The sequence below is a fragment of the Geospiza fortis genome, unplaced genomic scaffold, assembly GCF_000277835.1.
Source record: "Geospiza fortis unplaced genomic scaffold, GeoFor_1.0 scaffold23, whole genome shotgun sequence".
Lineage (NCBI taxonomy): Eukaryota > Metazoa > Chordata > Aves > Passeriformes > Thraupidae > Geospiza > Geospiza fortis.
In genome coordinates this window covers 193837-210442 of record NW_005054303.1, presented here as the reverse complement: position 1 = coordinate 210442, position 16606 = coordinate 193837, and the positions used below count along the sequence as shown (strand labels likewise).

General features: G+C 36.2%; 1 protein-coding gene across 4 annotated transcripts in view; it reads left to right on the top strand.

The window, feature by feature from the left end:
• The first annotated feature begins 389 nt into the window (after positions 1-389).
• The window catches only part of TTC7B (tetratricopeptide repeat domain 7B), a 103826-nt gene continuing 87609 nt past the window's right edge, over positions 390-16606 (top strand). For 2 of the 4 annotated variants that reach the window (XM_031066178.1, XM_014311864.2), the window contains exons 1-4: positions 390-555; positions 1343-1511; positions 13799-13929; positions 14889-15010. In XM_031066178.1, the coding sequence (XP_030922038.1) occupies positions 406-555; positions 1343-1511; positions 13799-13929; positions 14889-15010 (572 nt within the window). In that variant the 5' untranslated portion in view covers positions 390-405. The remainder of the gene's footprint in view (positions 556-1342; positions 1512-13798; positions 13930-14888; positions 15011-16606) is intronic. The other 2 variants (XM_005417835.2, XM_031066179.1) reach the window with 2 other exon arrangements.

The following is a 16606-nucleotide window of genomic DNA, read 5'->3' as shown; positions in this document are numbered from 1 at the left end:
AAAGGCAATTAACTGCCTACAGTGAACTGAAGTTCAGTTTTGTAAGTTTGGAGTGGGCCTCTGATCTCTGAGAGCCTTTCACACAGCCCATGTTAAACTCCTTGAACCAAACTAATCTGCCTTGAATTGCTGTACAGAATCAGTTGTCTGCTTTTTTGAGGAGGAAGGGGAGAATACTGACTTGAGGTTAATGTTTTAATTCTTAGAACACAGGAGACTTGATTCTACAGTGAATCAGGCAGGGAAAAGATAAATTGAAAAGTAAAACAAAATATCACGTGATGTGATAAACCCCAATACTTAATGTTGTGTTTGCTTTGGTTAGTTTGTGTTTAAAATCCAGGCAATGTTAGTGAAATAAAATTATTTCTAATACTTCCTGTGTTTGTTGTTTTTACAGATGACATGGCAGAGCTTCTTCTTGGGGAATCCAAACTAGAACAATATTTGAAGGAAAATACTCTTAAACACAGTAACAGTCCCCGGGGCCCCCAGCCAAAGCTGACCGAGGTCAGGAAACATCTCACGGCAGCGCTTGATAGGGGTAATCTCAAGGTATGTAAGGCGGCCTGAGCACGAGTTAGAAAAATTGACATTGATTGAAATATTGAGGAAAGGTTCCTTAAATTATATTTGCAGATTCTGAAAGTGAGACTAATACAAGAGAATATTTTCTAATGTTCATAACCATTCTGGTCCTTCTTCTACTTAGCTGTTGTTGTACCTACTATGTCAGCTTACCTCTTCTGTACTCAACATCCATCTTTTCAGAGATCAAAAGAAGCTTCTTCTACACTCATCTGTAACATTTTGTTTTCAATGGCTTCTGGGAGTATTAATTTCTCTTTCTTTTCTCTCTTCACTCCTTCATTAGTTCTTTTTTTCAAGACATTTATTCTGCCCTGATACTTTGAAATGGTGCGAATTAAATATGTAGGCTGTGGAACATATATCATTAAGTTTTGATGCTATGTTATTTTCAACTGTGCTTGTGTTAGAAAAAGAAGTCATATGAGGAGCTGTAATGATAGGCTGCCTTTAAATAGTTTTATCACCTGGAAAAGCTGGTTTCCAACTGAGAGGTATTTCTGGTACCCATGTAAATACGCATGTGAATATCTAAAATGGCTGGTAATGCTTTTCAGTAGCTTGCTGGAATGAGATTTAGTGAATTCCCCCCTACTTCAAGCTTCTCAAATATTACACAAGACAGGATTTTGTTCATTTGTTGCTCTGTTAGAAGAGATATTCTGGGGGTGACAGAAAACATAAGTAATAATTATCAGAAAAAATTAGGTGTGTTTTCTTAGGGAAAACCCTTTCTTATTTCTCTTCCTTCTAGCCAGAATTCCTACAAGAAGCCAACCTAATAATGGCCAAATTAAACTATGTGGAAGGTGATTACAAAGAAGCTCTGAACACATATGCTAGAGTTGGTGTTGATGACCTGCAGCTGACTGCAGTGGCACCGTATCGGCTACGGATGATTGCTGAAGCATATTCTACAAAGGGTAAGAGTGCTCTTTCCAGTATCATCATGTGGAAGTAGTTTTTAAAAGTTAATTTATATCTTGTCCAAAGATGAAGAATTTTTTTGTTTGAATGTCATCTACACAGTAGTGGAGTGCCATATTCGTAGATAAAATTAGAGGATGGTTTGGGTTCTTTAAATTATTCTGAGTTTGTGATAGTTGACAAGACTTCTACCTCAATTAATATTCTAACTGTGATATCACTGTACTATGATCTCATCAAATTTTTTGAGTGTATGTATTCAAAAGTCCTCTCATAAATGTCATAGTAGCTGTGGCTAGTTGCCAAAAGTATTATCACTGTTGCTGAAAATTAAGGGCTACAAAACGCAGTGCATTTTTGTGCTGGCTGTGGGCAGAATGGAGAACTTTGATTCACAGTGATGCCTTTTACTGAATGTTAAAATGCTCAGCCTAAGCTAGGTTGCGTAGTTAAATTGCCTCTTAATTGAGAAGAGTATTAATAACATGATAAGTGATTTAAAGCAATTCATCACTTGTGCACTTTTAATTTTTTCTAATATGAATATAGATTTTTAAAAAAATTCAGAAAGTAAGGTAGTTAAAAACGATTTTCTTCTTTACTACTCTAGTATAGTGAAAATTGTAATGCTGGCCTCATGTCTTAAGGTGGCAGTGCCACTTCAGTTTAGAAAACTGTAATAGGCTTAGGGCTGGTCAGTGTGTGGAGAGAATGGCAGTTTGTATGCCAGGGGCTTATTACAATTTACTGAGTGAAGTGTTTGCTTTGGTTTGCTGTGTTTAAGCATGGCTTTGGTTGCATATGTACTTTTTGTTATGGCAAGAGGAGAGTCAAAGGCAGCAAAAGATTTGTGAGAGACTTCTATAGCTTTGACTGACAGGTGATGAAGGATTGTTTTCCACCAACACTGTCCTCCAGTAAATGTTAGACAAGCATGAACCATGTCCTATAGAGATGTCAGGGAAATAAGGGAACTAACTGGTAGCAGGGACAAAAGGATGCTTCATAAGTCTGGTCACTAGATTAAAGTGAGAAGTGGGAGTATAGGGGAAATTCTTGTATATGATATAAATCTGCTCACTTTTCTCAAACAGCATCTCTGTGGGCTTTGGAGCAGTGTCTGCTTTGGGTACACTTCCACTCAGGGTTGTGGATTTTGGCTGTTCTTTTTGTTTTGTTTTTTAAATCTATGAGGATGTCTGTTGAATTTGTCATGTTCTTTCCATGGACTTGAACAACTTTAAGAATCTAAATTTGCTTTTATCTCCAAGGAATTTAATTGACTCTTTTCCCAGAGCTCAACTCTTCTGGCTTTGTTTTATTTGGCCTCATAAGGATATAAACCAGTTGAAACCATAGTGGCATAAATTTTGTGCATAAAATTAGTATTATTAATTTTACTTTATTCAAACATAATGTATTAGAAAATAGAAAATAGAAAAACAGATACCTGTTCTACTCTGGAATATTTTGTAGGTTCATATTTTTTTTTAAAAAGATGACAACAGAAATCCAGCATATTTTCTGTCTAGATGTGTGGGGTTTCTTCTTCTGATTTCGAATTTTATTCTTAAAACATTGAAATCTGTCATACAAGGCCTGATTTGTGATAGGGTTTCATTTCCAGTTTGAGTGAAATCGCAGGACAGTTTGGGTTGGAAGGGACCTTAAAGATCATCTCATTCCCAGCCCCCTGCCATGGCCAGGGACACCTTCCACTAGACCAGGCTGCTCAAAGCTCCATCCAACCTGGCTGTGAGCACTCCCAGGGATGGGGCATCCACAGCTTCTCTGGACAGCCTCTTCCAGTGCCTCACCACCCTTGCAGTAGACAATTTCTTCCTGACAGCTCATCTAAACCTGCCCCCTTTCAATTTAAAGCCTTTATCCCTTGTCCTGTCCCGACATACTCTTGCAAAATGTCTGTCTCCATCTTTCTTGCAGGCCCAGGTACTGGAAGGTGATTTAAGGTCTGCATAGAGCCTTCTCCAGACTGAGCAACACCAACTCTCTCAGAAGATTAAAAAATTTTAATTTCCTTTCTTGTCATGGTAGAGGATTGCAAGAATATAGTCTTCTGTGTGATATAGAATGAGGTGGTAGTCACAGAGCAGTCTTAAATTTAGTATTCAAAGTCTGGACAGGTTTAGAGTAGCTGACAACTAAAGAGCATATGCTTTCTACCCAGTAGTGTACATTTAATTCTCACTCTCTTCCCCATTTCTGGTCAATGTTTTTCTTTCTCCTTTTAAGAGTGACTGTAAACTTTACAGTCTGAATCAGAGTCTCTTCAGAGGTGGCTGAGGCTTGTAAGTATTACCAAACTAAATACAAGTTATTCTTACAGAGGTTTTGTGGTTCACTGGGATTTTTATTTCTGCTTGTAGGTACAGGAATAACTGCATTATAGAAAGTTTGTAAAACTCTTCAGAGTATTTAGATTTTATTTCTTTGGCAGTCATAGCACTATGTTATTAAGCAGTGAGGGACTGTCCATGCCTGTTTGCAAGCATTGGCCCAGCAGCACCATTTAATGCTGCACCATGCAGTGAAAGATACCTGCTGAAATTTCCCCATTTGAATCCAGTTCCAGTGGATTTGCAGTCTTGTATACTGTTGTGTAGTGGTCAAATACTGATGTTCTTACCACTGAGAAAGGCAGAGGGCAGATAACAAATGGTAGTTTTAAACACCTTAAAATAGTTTTCATTATTTAATGTGGGACCACCTCCATGTACTTACCTTTTCACTGTGAGGCTTCATTCTGTAACCACAGAGGTGATGGATTGAGAGGGATGCAGGAGTTGACATATTTCTTCTTCTACAGTGGTTATAGGGTACTTATATGAGCGTGTTGCAGTGTAACCATAGACAGTTCCACAGCTCACACCAAGCCCTTGGAAATGAGCTGCTTTCCAGATGGCTCATCTTCCTCCTGCACATGGAACACACAGAGCGTGTCTCCCTGTTCCTCACAGCTAAGGAAGGGTCTGTATGAGTGTATGCATGCAGCAAAGTACAAAATGGATTCAAAATTTTGCTGGAGTTTTATCTACTGACAGCTAAAAAGAAGGGGAAGAACAGCAGTAGTGACAATGGTGGGGAGAAAAAATGGATTTGGAACATGAAAGGGAAAACCAGAGAACTGAGCCATCTACTGCCCATGGTGCAGTCATGAAAGGGGTCCTCACATTTTTATTACATAAATGAGTTAAATGCTTATATATGTATCTTTAAAATAATGCTTTTAGCTCTTTATGCTGCTTACAGCTTTAGTTGAGGACAACATATTTAGGAGACTGTATATGAGAAGAGGCATAATGTGAAATGATAGTAAGTCAAGCCAAGGAGTCAAAGACTCTCAAACCCAGCAAGGAAGATTAAATGATTGTTATTATTTTCTTGGAAATACCTAGTTAGTGAAATGCTGCTTCAGCTCTTCCAAAGAAAGTTTCTTGCTAGATTTGTCAAAATGGAACATTGTAAAGTTTCAACAAATTTAAAAGAAAATCCTATCAACTTACCTTTTGAAATATTTTCTATTTCCATTACATGTGACTCTTTGCAAGCCTCCTGAAAGATTCCTGTGGGGAATCACAAGCTCTCAGTGCCCAAGAAGTGCTGGAAAGTGGTTCCTTTCTGTTGCTCCTTCTAGGGAAAGTGTGCAAAATTGCTGCTGTGGTGATGAAGGCAGGAATGTATTTTATCAGACTGAAATAGCTTATAGGACAAGTTGTTTGGTTTTAATTTTTTTTCCTGGCTTCTGGCAACAAAAATAACTTCTAGTAGTGATGTCTTGTGCTTTATCCTGAATTGTAGAAGATGTGGGATGATCTGATGAAAAGGTATCTGCTTCTGTGTCCATTAAAACAATGCGGAGCAGACTAACCATGTGAATGTATGAGGCAAAGCCCCAGAAACTTGGTTAGTATAATTCAAATATTTTCCTGCCTTTTCTTCACACTTTTCCTCAAATTCACATGTTAAAAACAGAGTTGTAGAAGATGATTTTCTTTTATGTAGTTAACTTCAAGGACTAGCATACCTTTTTGACTTTACACTGTTTTTATGTGTATGCCCATAGAATGATTACACCTAGTGTTTTCTTTAAGGAAGGAGCTAATTTTGATTCTGTGCTTCTGAGTAATGATTCTGTATGGGTATGTAGAAGGTGTTGTGTGGGATAGAGTGTTAATAAAATCATAGTTTTTGTATTAAATACATATTTTTTTAGAATTCAAAGACTTGCTTGAAAACATGCAGTGGGACATATTTAAAATACAGTATAAAACATAAATTGAGAAGATGAAGCTTTTCAAATCAATGGACCACTTAGTATTTGCAAAAACATGAGGATACTTATTTGAATCTGTTGGTTAGCTTTTCCCCCATCTGCTTGTAAATTTATTTAACACATAAGCAGAGGAGAAGCATAGAATAAAACAATTTTCTGTAGCAAAATGCCTATGGTTGGAGTTGCCAGCTTGTTTCAAGAGGGTGTGATGAGGGAGAGAAAAATAGGCATAAAAGAATGACATTGCTGAGGAGACAGGCAGGTTTGCATGACTGTTGTGGCAATGTGTTAGCCTGAGAGCAGATGTATGAAATTGCTGGAGCTGGCTTCCTGGAGCTGTTGCCTGTTGGTCACAGGAGCATGTCATACCTTTAATATGAAATTTTAAGGAACACTAAAAAAAAAACCATATTTTTTTCTTCTGCCACAAATATAACTAGGCTATCAGTATGGTTATTAGAGATGTCTTATGTGGATTGAACAAAGCTAAGAAATGAGGCTGGGCAGGGGAAGGAGGAAGGAAAGACAGTCTTGAGATTGTGGTGACAAGTCTTGGCTCAAAGTAAAACGTAGAGGTGTTTTGCACATTTCTGGATGTATTAAATACTTGATATTTAGGTATCCTCATAGGAAGAACTACTTTCTGATAGGTGGGGAAGGTTTCCTTGTTCAAAAGGTTAAGTTTGTCTCTTTAGGGTCTATTTGTTTACTTTCTTCCCTAGATCAGTTTAATTGTCAGTGCTCAGTTCTGAGATTGAGGTGGATCTTAAACTCATGAAGAATTGAAATATGACAAGTTATGAACCCATGGAAAAGTAAAGAGTATGTATGTCTTTTTATGTTAAGCTTGTTTTACTAGCTCCAACTTTTCCTACTTCCTTCTCTTACAAGACCAGTCAGAAAAAACTTTTATGTGCTGTTGCCATACAGAAGCATGTATTTTAATACTAGGTGAAGCTAATAATCCCCTAGGGTTGTGGCCTCTGGAAACAGAACAATTAAGTTTCTGCAAGTTTTCAGCAGTATATGAATGAGGTAATATACTGGAAAGCATGCATAGGCATTATTCAAACACTGTGCAGGCAGTATCTCCTATGTTTCTAAGCAACTTTGCTTATGGAAGCAGAGATGAAATGCATGCACAGTGGGATATTGAGGTGTTATTTTGGGGAGGAGCAACTTGTTGGGAACTCTGCAAGAGCAAGTTTTTATTTAAATAGGAAATAAACTTATTGAAATTTTAGGTAACACAATTCTGATACTGCTGCCTTAGTCAGAAGACATAATTGAAAAAATGAATGTATAATACTTGGCATTATGAATTAATGACCCTTTCTAAAAATGCTTGTGGAGTAACATAGCAATTTACAGGTCTGATATTTCTTAAAGTCTGCAACTTAGTCTAGATTTTAGTAAAGAAAATGTGTTTATAATTAACACACTGTATAGATTCACAGACAACTTCAGGTGCCTGTCAAGATGACTGTATTGCATTACAGTAATGAATTCTTGTTAAGTGTGTGAGGGATGTTGTTTTATAAGTAAGATTGTGACATGACCGAATTTTAGTCTTATTGCTGCAGGTCATTTTACATTTTTATTGCCTACATCTTTGTTTGAATAACTGTGTTTCAATTTAAAGGATGTATGTTGAGAAAGGTGAGGCTGTCTTTACTGCTGCTGACCCATATTCAAATTTAATGTTGCATTTACCAAGTTAAATGATTGGCTATTAATTAGTTCTGTTTACAGAAACATGGAAATGCTCATTAGGTTCAGCAGCAGTGTCAGGTGCATGTGGATTGCTACTTTGCAGCTAGGGAAAGCTGCTGCACTTAACTTTAATCATATGCAGTTGTAATGGGATCTTGTGCACTGCTAGCCTGTGTCAGCAGACACCAAGCAACTCTCATGGAAGAATGCTAAATGAAAGCTGGTTTAGTAATTATGCTGGGGATCTCTAGACTCATTAGGCAATGGGTCAAGAACTCATGTTCCCCCCCTCCTCCTGTCTTGCTGTGCAAGTGTTGCAGACTGTCAGTGAGCATTTTTCAGGCCATGGATAGGAGGCCTGTGCCATAGGGAGTTCAAATTTTCTCCATTAAAACTTTTTTCTTTCCCCAGACTACATTTATGACATCTGCTCTACTGGAGCAGGGACTGGAAGGAACCCAGGCATTTGTCCTGCTTTCCTAAGTACTGCTTTTAGCTCTCTTGTTTGAAAGCTAAACTCTAAAAGAGAATACTATATATCTTATTAAAATAGAATTCTTTAGGACTTGGGCAGTTTGGTGTGTCTTATTCTTAGTTTCTCCCAAATCTTTAGAATTTCTTCAGAATCCTTTCTTTGGCAGAGTGAAGAGAGTTTATAAATGTTGGGCTCCAATTAAAAAGTAGTGATTCTGGCCTCTTTTTCTCATGCCACAGGAAGAACAAGTATCACTGTAGAGCTTTGTCTTTTTTCCTTAGAGGTGCTTGTAGGAGCAATCCTGACACTTTACAGAAGAACAGTGTAAATTCCATAGTTAAATAATTTCCTGTCCCCTGAGCAAAGAGCTTCCTTGACGCCCATTCCATATACTGGTGTGCAGCATTTCTGCCTTTGGGGAATGTTCGGCAGAGAGAAGTCCAGGATGTGCAACAATAACCAGTCCTTTTTCCTGCTTTTAGCTCTAGTTTGAACTTTTTCAGCTCTGCCACAAGATGCTGGCCTGTTAAAGGGCTATACTGTAGCAAGAATTGGCTGGCATATGGTTATTAAGAAACAAATGTGTGTACAGAAGAATACTGACCTCTTCTATTTAAAAGATATTGCAGAAGTCTGTTTCTTAAGAAAATACAAAGATTGGAATGCATTATATTTAGAAGAAAAGGGTGACCAATTGTTTCACAACAGTTGTCTCAGATGATGTTAGAAGAAATCCCAAAATGTTGTTATGCTTTTATTGACTACTTGGAGTAATAAGTAGGTATTCAATTCAGAAAAAAAGGTATTTCTCATTTTTCATCCCTTTTTAGCTCTGAGAAACTTCAAGACACTCAGAAGCACTAGCACAACTATGGCACTAGAAAAGCTGTAGTAATGAAATGACATTGCAGTTTGAGCATGCATGATAAAATGCTCTGTTCTGCCTGAAAGATTGTGCTTCTATTACTCTGGGTTTAGTCTAGAATGGAATTTAATGCTCTGTAAGTAGTCTGTGTTTAAAAGAGTGGGTAGCCAGAGGAGCTTCCCTTAAAATCTAGTGTGCTAAGAGCAGGGGATATTGGCCTTTTTCCAGTGCCTTTCCTGGAAAGCAGGTGTACTAAACTAGCCATAAAATAGCAGACTTTGCATTCTGACAGTTGTTGGAGATGGTTTCCCTCGAGTCTTGGCATAATGGGATGGGTAGTGCAAGGTACTTAAAAAATCAGAGAAATTATTGTTTTTTCCTTAAATTGTCTAAACCAACAGGCAGCAGGCAATTGGCAATCCCTACAGTGTATCTGGAGTAACTGTAAAAGTAAAAGGTAGTTTATTAAAAATATATTTGCTTACTCTCTTTTCCTTTATAATAATTACTTTGCAAATATTAGTAGGGAATTGAAGACAAAAACAGCCCCATGCTTTGCTTTCTAAAAAAAATCTCTGAAAAAATTCTCTGCAAGCAAGAAAAATCTTTGATTGAGGACTTAATTAGTCCTTTCCTTCAGTGAGATTAGCAGTGTATGTTCTAAGTTCAGAAATAAATAAATGTGGGGGTTCCTTGATAGCAATAACAATATGCTAAACATGAAGTTTCTTTAGAAGGAGGTGAAAAGGGGCTTTTTGTGTACAGCATTTGGAACACTTACCATATAATGTATCAACACTTTGCATATCATATATAGGGAACACAAAGTTCTGTGTACTAAAATACACTTGGATTTTACATGTCTATGTAAGGAAAAGAGGAAGCAAACCCAGAAATCTTTATGTATCTCTCTCTCTTGAAAGAGCATGCTTACTGACTTAAGTGTAAAACAGTAGTTCACTGTTTTTCCTCTGTCCTTTGATTTCTCTACTGGAAACAGGAGATAAACAATGGGGTCCATTATTATTTGTGGTATCTAAAATGTTATACAGACAGGGTACTGCCTGGGATCATGGAGAATCTTCAGATACACAATACTCTAAGTGGTTTTGTTGTTTTTTTTGGAATGATCTCAGTAGTGGTCTGTGTGGTAAGAGCACTTGGTAAAGATCTGAATTGTGCTGTAGATTCCCTTTTGGCCATCAAGCAACTTTTGGTTTACTCTGTATGGTGAAATGGGAGTGTGGCTTAATTGGTTTCCCTATACAGCTGAAGTCTGGGGGGTTTTTAACCACCACCCATAAAAATGGGTGTGAGGACTTCTTAAAAATAGTTTGTTCCTTGTTCTTGCTGAGGCATCCTCTTTTTTTGGGTAGTGGTCAGTTTCTGCAAATGTGGTGGTAGGGCCAGCCTGGTCTTCTATTTGTAAAAAATGTTTACTTGGCTTAACCTTGGCCACTGATTTGAGACTACAGACACAAGAATGCCACTTATTCCAAGTGATAAAACTGTCTAGTGTTTGCTTTCTGAATATTTTACAAAATATAGGTAACTTTTTTGAAAATTTAAGGAAAACCTTCGCAAGTTACCACATAATTTAAATATCAGTACTATTATTTTGTTGTCCAAATGCTGTTTGTTGCTCTTCTGCTCTTATGACAATCAATTTTAGAGTTACCTTGCAAAACATGTAAACTTAATTAGTATGGACTCGTATTTGTTTCACTACTTCTCACTTTCTTTTCCCTTAGGAGTCGTCTTGCTTGATATCAGGACTAGATATGTATGAGATAAGTGTCTCCCAAATTAAAACTGACCCAGTTTGTTGGAAGCTTTTATCTGAAAATTATTTTAACTGGAAGGGCTTAAATTTAAAAGCCTTGAATATCAAAGTCAACTTGTGATACCAGTTGTCATGATACTCTTGAGTGCAGAATCAAACAACATAAAAGTTAAATAAAGCAATAGCTATGGCCTTTTCAGCGAATGCAGTAACATTTTATGGCAATAACCTGTACTTTTTTTCCAAATATCTTTAAGTAGTGTATAAACAGTTAAAGAAATGCCTATCCTTTGGGGGAGAATGGCAGATTCCTGCCTGGCAGGTGTGGGAAGAATCACAAAAGGGACAATTGACTTGTCTGATTCTATGACAAGTCTTCAGCAGATAAATAAGGGTTATATGTGTTTTTTTGAACTTCATGTGTTTCTCTTTTGTATATGTTACCATGTGCTTGTTCTTGTTTTTGAAGACCTATTATAATGATCCCTATTTTAATTAACTCTTCATCTCTGTGTTCTTATGAGGAAGTGGGCAGTATACCATGTAATTGTTGTTGCTGTGTATATCAATTTAAATAGTACTTTTAAATACTTTAATACATTATTAATTAAATTTCATCTGTATTTAAGAAAAAAAGTTAAATGGGTAGTCTGGAGTGACTTGTTTTAACAAAGTCATAATTACAAAAAGCATAATTTATTAAAGGTTTCTCCTCTAGTTGATATGTTTTCATTTTGAATACAGCAATAAATTGCAGTTTTTACTTGTGTCATCAAAACAAATGCAGCATGCAAACCATTCTTTTAAGTGGTCATTTCAGAATAGATCTCCAAATAAACTTCCTTCTCCAAAGCATCACATGCTTAAAATATATATAATTTCCTGGGTTTAATAAACATACAAAAAAAAGTGAGTGCTAGTTATACAGAAGCATTTCTCTAAGAAGTAGTGTTCTGTACTTCATCAAAGAACACTTAAAATTTAGTATGTCCCTGCTGCATTACTTAGAATTTCTGAGGTGTTTTCATATCATAATGAAAAATTCTCAGCTAAAATAAGAAAATGTCTTTGTAGTGAGTTTTTCAGATTTAAATATTATAGTTATGGCCATAAACTGTAAAAATAGAAAGAATATATCTGACTCAGATCTACAAATAGTTGAGTAATTTGCTTGATGTAGGAGATGGTTACTTGGGGGCATTGCCTGTTCATAGTGTGGGAGAGAAGGAATGAGGAGGAGAGATTCACACACAAATTACCTGGTGCTTTCAGTCATTTGATGTGTTTATTGCAGTGCATTTACTGTATTCTTTAGTCACCTCTGAGTTTGAAGATGTAAGTGTAGGATTAGCAGGACTTTTAGTACTGGATTCAGAATTTTGTGTTAACTGGATGTATAGCACATAAAACTGTAAGATATGTGTTGTTTGTACTGGTAATAGGGTGGTCTGAAGGGTAAAGGTGGCCAACAAACTGATACAGACTTAAAGCATCCTCTCAAGCCTGAAATCTGGCCAGAAATCTGGATTTGTACTACTTGACATTCTGCTGACACATGCCCAATATATAACTATGTGTTCTGTTGATGTTTTTTGTTTTTTCTCCAGCAATGGATTCGCAAAACTTTCAACAATGAATAGAGAATACAGTAATTTAAATTGTGGATTATATTAATGTGGGAGCAGTTGAAGGCACTTTAGGACTAGCATTTACTCCTGGCAAGCTGGGAGAATGACCTGAAAGAAATCTCCTAACATGTGGAAAGTGCTACTGCAAATGCAATTAATTATTCAAATAAATATAAGATGAAATAGTTGGCTTGAAGGATATGAGCTGGTGGTCTCTTGCAGATCATAAGTGGAAGATAATTTTTACTAATATGTAAGGGAAGGCACTGAAGTTCAGCTGATTTTTAATACTTTTTTAAAAGTATCCCTTATGAAAACCAGGAGGTCTTTCGTCTTCTCTGCTCAGTGCAGTTGAGGCCTCCAAGTGGAGCCATGTATCCTCTTTTGGCCCAGTGAGTGAAGGTAGACATAACCAGTTGGAGAGTCCAGAGGAGATAAAAATGATGAGCTGTCCAAGAAGCATGAAAAGAGAAATTGGTGAGAATTGGTGTTTTTTCTTGTGAGCATCTCTCTCTCTCTGGATGAATCAAAGAATATTCTGAGTTGGAAGGGACCCAGGAGTCCAACTTGTACATGAATGGCCCATAGGGGGATCAAACCCATGACCTTGGTGTTGTTGGCACCATGCTTTAACTTGCAGTGTTTTGTGAAGAACAGAATAACCTTTCTATGAGGATGAATCAAATTAATTAATCTAGAGAGGGGGATTTAAGAACTAGGAAAAAATACTATTTGTGAGAATAGTTGAGCTCTGTGGTAATTTGCATATGAAGGCCAGGGCATTCCTATTGTCAGAAGCTTTTAAGAACAGGTTGGTCCAATGTCAGGGGTTGGTTGATTCCTCCATCAGATAAATGGATTTATATTCTCAAGGTCCTTTCCAGCACTTTAATTATCTTGAAAATAGCTGTAATAGAAGTGACTTGTGTAGGAGTTAGTATTGATTAGTAAGAGTTGTTGGATTTTTTTTTGAGACAAGTGAAGATTTTTTTTTACTTCAAAGCACCATAATGCATTTGTTGGGAAGGTCCTGAGCAGAAAAGACTTACATGGCCTTGATGAGTGAACTACCTCTTCTAAATTTAAATACAAAAATTGCACCTCCTAACACATTGTTTATTTTAAATGTATTTTTTATGGATACTTTTATCTTGCACAGTGACTGGGTTAGTATTACCTTGAGTGCCTTTCATCATTGTACCTTGGTTTCTATGACCATTCTGGAAAACTGAAGACATAGCAATGTAAAGCTGGTATACAAAGACACTATATGTTTTTATGGTAGATTGTCAAAATGCCTTTTAAATCAAAATTGCTTTAAAAATTGCTGCTTCTGGATTTATACTTATTAAGAAGGAATAATTTTATTTATATATTTATTAGTGTCTGTTTTAGGGAACCATACCTTCATTTCCTTTGTTTCTTCCCCTGAACTAAAGGGGCTGAACCTGGACTATGTTTTAGCTTCTAATATTATATGACATTAGTTTTTAATGCTTTGTTTGAATTTTTTTTGCCTCCCAAGGTCTCTGTCTTGAGAAGTTGCCAATATCTTCCTCAGCGAGCAATCTCCATGTGGACCGAGAACAAGAAATTGTCACATGCTATGAGAAGGCTGGGGATATTGCTCTCCTGTATCTTCAGGAGATAGAAAGGGTAAGCTGGGGTCATTTTATAAACTGAAGATTTAAAGATTGATATAAGTGCTTTTTTGAAAGAAATTTGTGTGACCCTTTATTTCTAGGAGTTATACACTATTGCTTTTTATTTAGACTTTGAGGTACATTTGGACAAAATGCAGGGGCTGTGTTCTTTGGCTTGTGAATACTGTTAGAGTGAAGTGAGCTGGCAATATCCATCTGATCCTCTTTCAGACCCATTGCTTGCAAGCCTCAGGCCTGTCACTTCACAGCTGTCCTTGAAGGAGTTAGAAGACACATTTAGAGTCATGAAAAACAGAAAAAGGGGGAAAGAAAACTGATGTGATGGGGGAAAAAGTAATTCATACTGTTCTTAAAATACATGCAGGTTTTTATTTTCTGAGGGTTTTTGCTGTTTGATTATTTTCTTGTAGTGGCTGGTAGACTGCACCACTGAAAGCTGATTACATTTTGACAACATTTTTAATGCTGATGTAATACAATTATTTCTAAATGTTTACAATTATTTCTAAATTCCTTTTTGGCAATCACTCTAGAGATAGCTTTTAATCTTACTGCTCTCTGCAGCAGTCTTTTCTAACCTAACAGGAGTTTTAAATTTTTGAATACCATCACCTCCTGCTACTGAATAAAGTTGCAAATATGCTTTTTCATATTCTTCTCTTTTGTATACCATTCTTCACAAAAATTTCTGAAAAAGTAGTATAAAATTTTGCTTAGCAGTATTTCTACTTGGTAGATTAATTATCTCTAAGGGTACAGCCAAGAACAAAAGGGTTTATATTTAGGTGGCAATGGAGGTAAAGCTAGAAATGGTCTATTAGCCACCACCTACAAATGGCAAAGATTTCTCCAACATTAAATGTTAGCTTCCATGGAAAAGTACACAAACCTTGATTTTAAGTTTTTTTTTTCTAAATACACTTCCCCCCCCCATTTCTTGTGTTCTCTTAGGTAATTAATGCCAACATACAAAACAGAAGCCCTAAGCCAGGGCCCACTGCACACGAACAAGAGCTTGGTTTTTTCCTGGAAACAGGACTTCAGAGAGCACATGTTCTATATTTCAAGAATGGGTGAGATTTGACTCGTCTTTTATTGTGTTTACTTTTTTGTTTAGGTTTTGTATTTGTGATTTAACTGGGCATAATTTTTAGCAATTGTGGATTCTGTAATTCTCTTGTTAATAAAGTAGTAACATTTCAATTAAAATAGTAGGGCTGCCCACATTGTATTTATTTACATATTGGAAAATTGTTTAGTCAAAGTATATTAAGCAGAAAGCATTTTATAGTTTTGTTTACTAAATGTACGAACTTAAAGTACCTTAAGCTTTAACTATTTGAAATTTACTATCAAACACTTAAAGAGTGATTGTCAACATATTGAAACTGTTGATATTTATAATTTTGATTTTGTAATTTTTTTCCAAATCTCTTCAGTTATCACTTATTTTAACATTATGCTGCAGGATAAATGTGCATGAAGATCAACAGTATGTATACAAGTATACAATCTTTATTGTACCTGCTCTGTAGATCCCTTTAGATTCTGCATGGGACTTCCTTTATAATTTATTTTAAATAAGGCTTTGCTTAAAAGCCTAAAAATAAATTCAGTTGCCACACAGAATGAGAAAAAGAATACAACACTTCATTTTTAAGAACTTCAAAACTTGGCACAAATGGGTTTTAAGTACATTTCTGAGATTTGTTGAAAGCACGTAGTTTAAAAACTTGTGTCTGGGGCTTCTTATTTCATTAGGAAAATGCGATTTTATTGAAATACTGGAACTCTTGATGGGACTACTATTTTGTACCAAAATGTTTCTTATTCTTTCAAGTACATAAACCAGAGATAAAGGAAATAATGCAGTGTCTGTAAAGAGTTCGAGATTTTAATGTACTGAAGGTAGGGTAAAAAAACTAGCTGAGTTTTAAGCTGTCCAGAAATTTCAACATGGAAACAATCACTACACTTCTGAAATCTCTTTCTTAAAGTATTGAAGTAGTGGTGCATTAACATGATCTGAGACTTACACTTTAGTTCTGTTTTCATAATTTAATTGCAGGAGGAATGGAATGTTCTGAAAGCTAATTTTTTTTCATTTATCGGAACTAAAAATAAGATGTCTGTTTTCATGTCTGCACAAAAATATAAATAAAATACAGTTACTGCCAAAATCCCAGTGGCAGTCATGATTAAGAATAAGCTAAGAATTCCACATTTTGAAGGATTTTGTTTGGAGGCCAGGGATGAAAATAGTGCATTTAATCTGACATGTTTTGTGTAAAAGCAACCAGCAGTAGACATAGCAGATTGCAATTAATGAGGAAAACAAAAAGCAACTGCACAGAAAGAGTCATGCAGTGGATTGTTAAGGAATATCCAGACAGGAGTGTTTTCCTAGGCTGTATCAGCTGGTCTGGTGTGAGCTTTGAAAGATTTTATTCCATGTGCATTTTAATTCTTCACAATGAAGTTGTTGGTGATCTTGTTAACTCCTATACAAGCATATATTTTTTTTTGCAGTCTTTAGTACAGTGGTCACTTGCAGTTTATAAGCTAATTCCACATTATATATAGAATTTTGAATTTCTTCTTCTAGTTCTGTTGGCCAGTGGTACTGTTTTTGTGGTATGATATGAAGCAAGGTGTTAGGAAAGATAGCT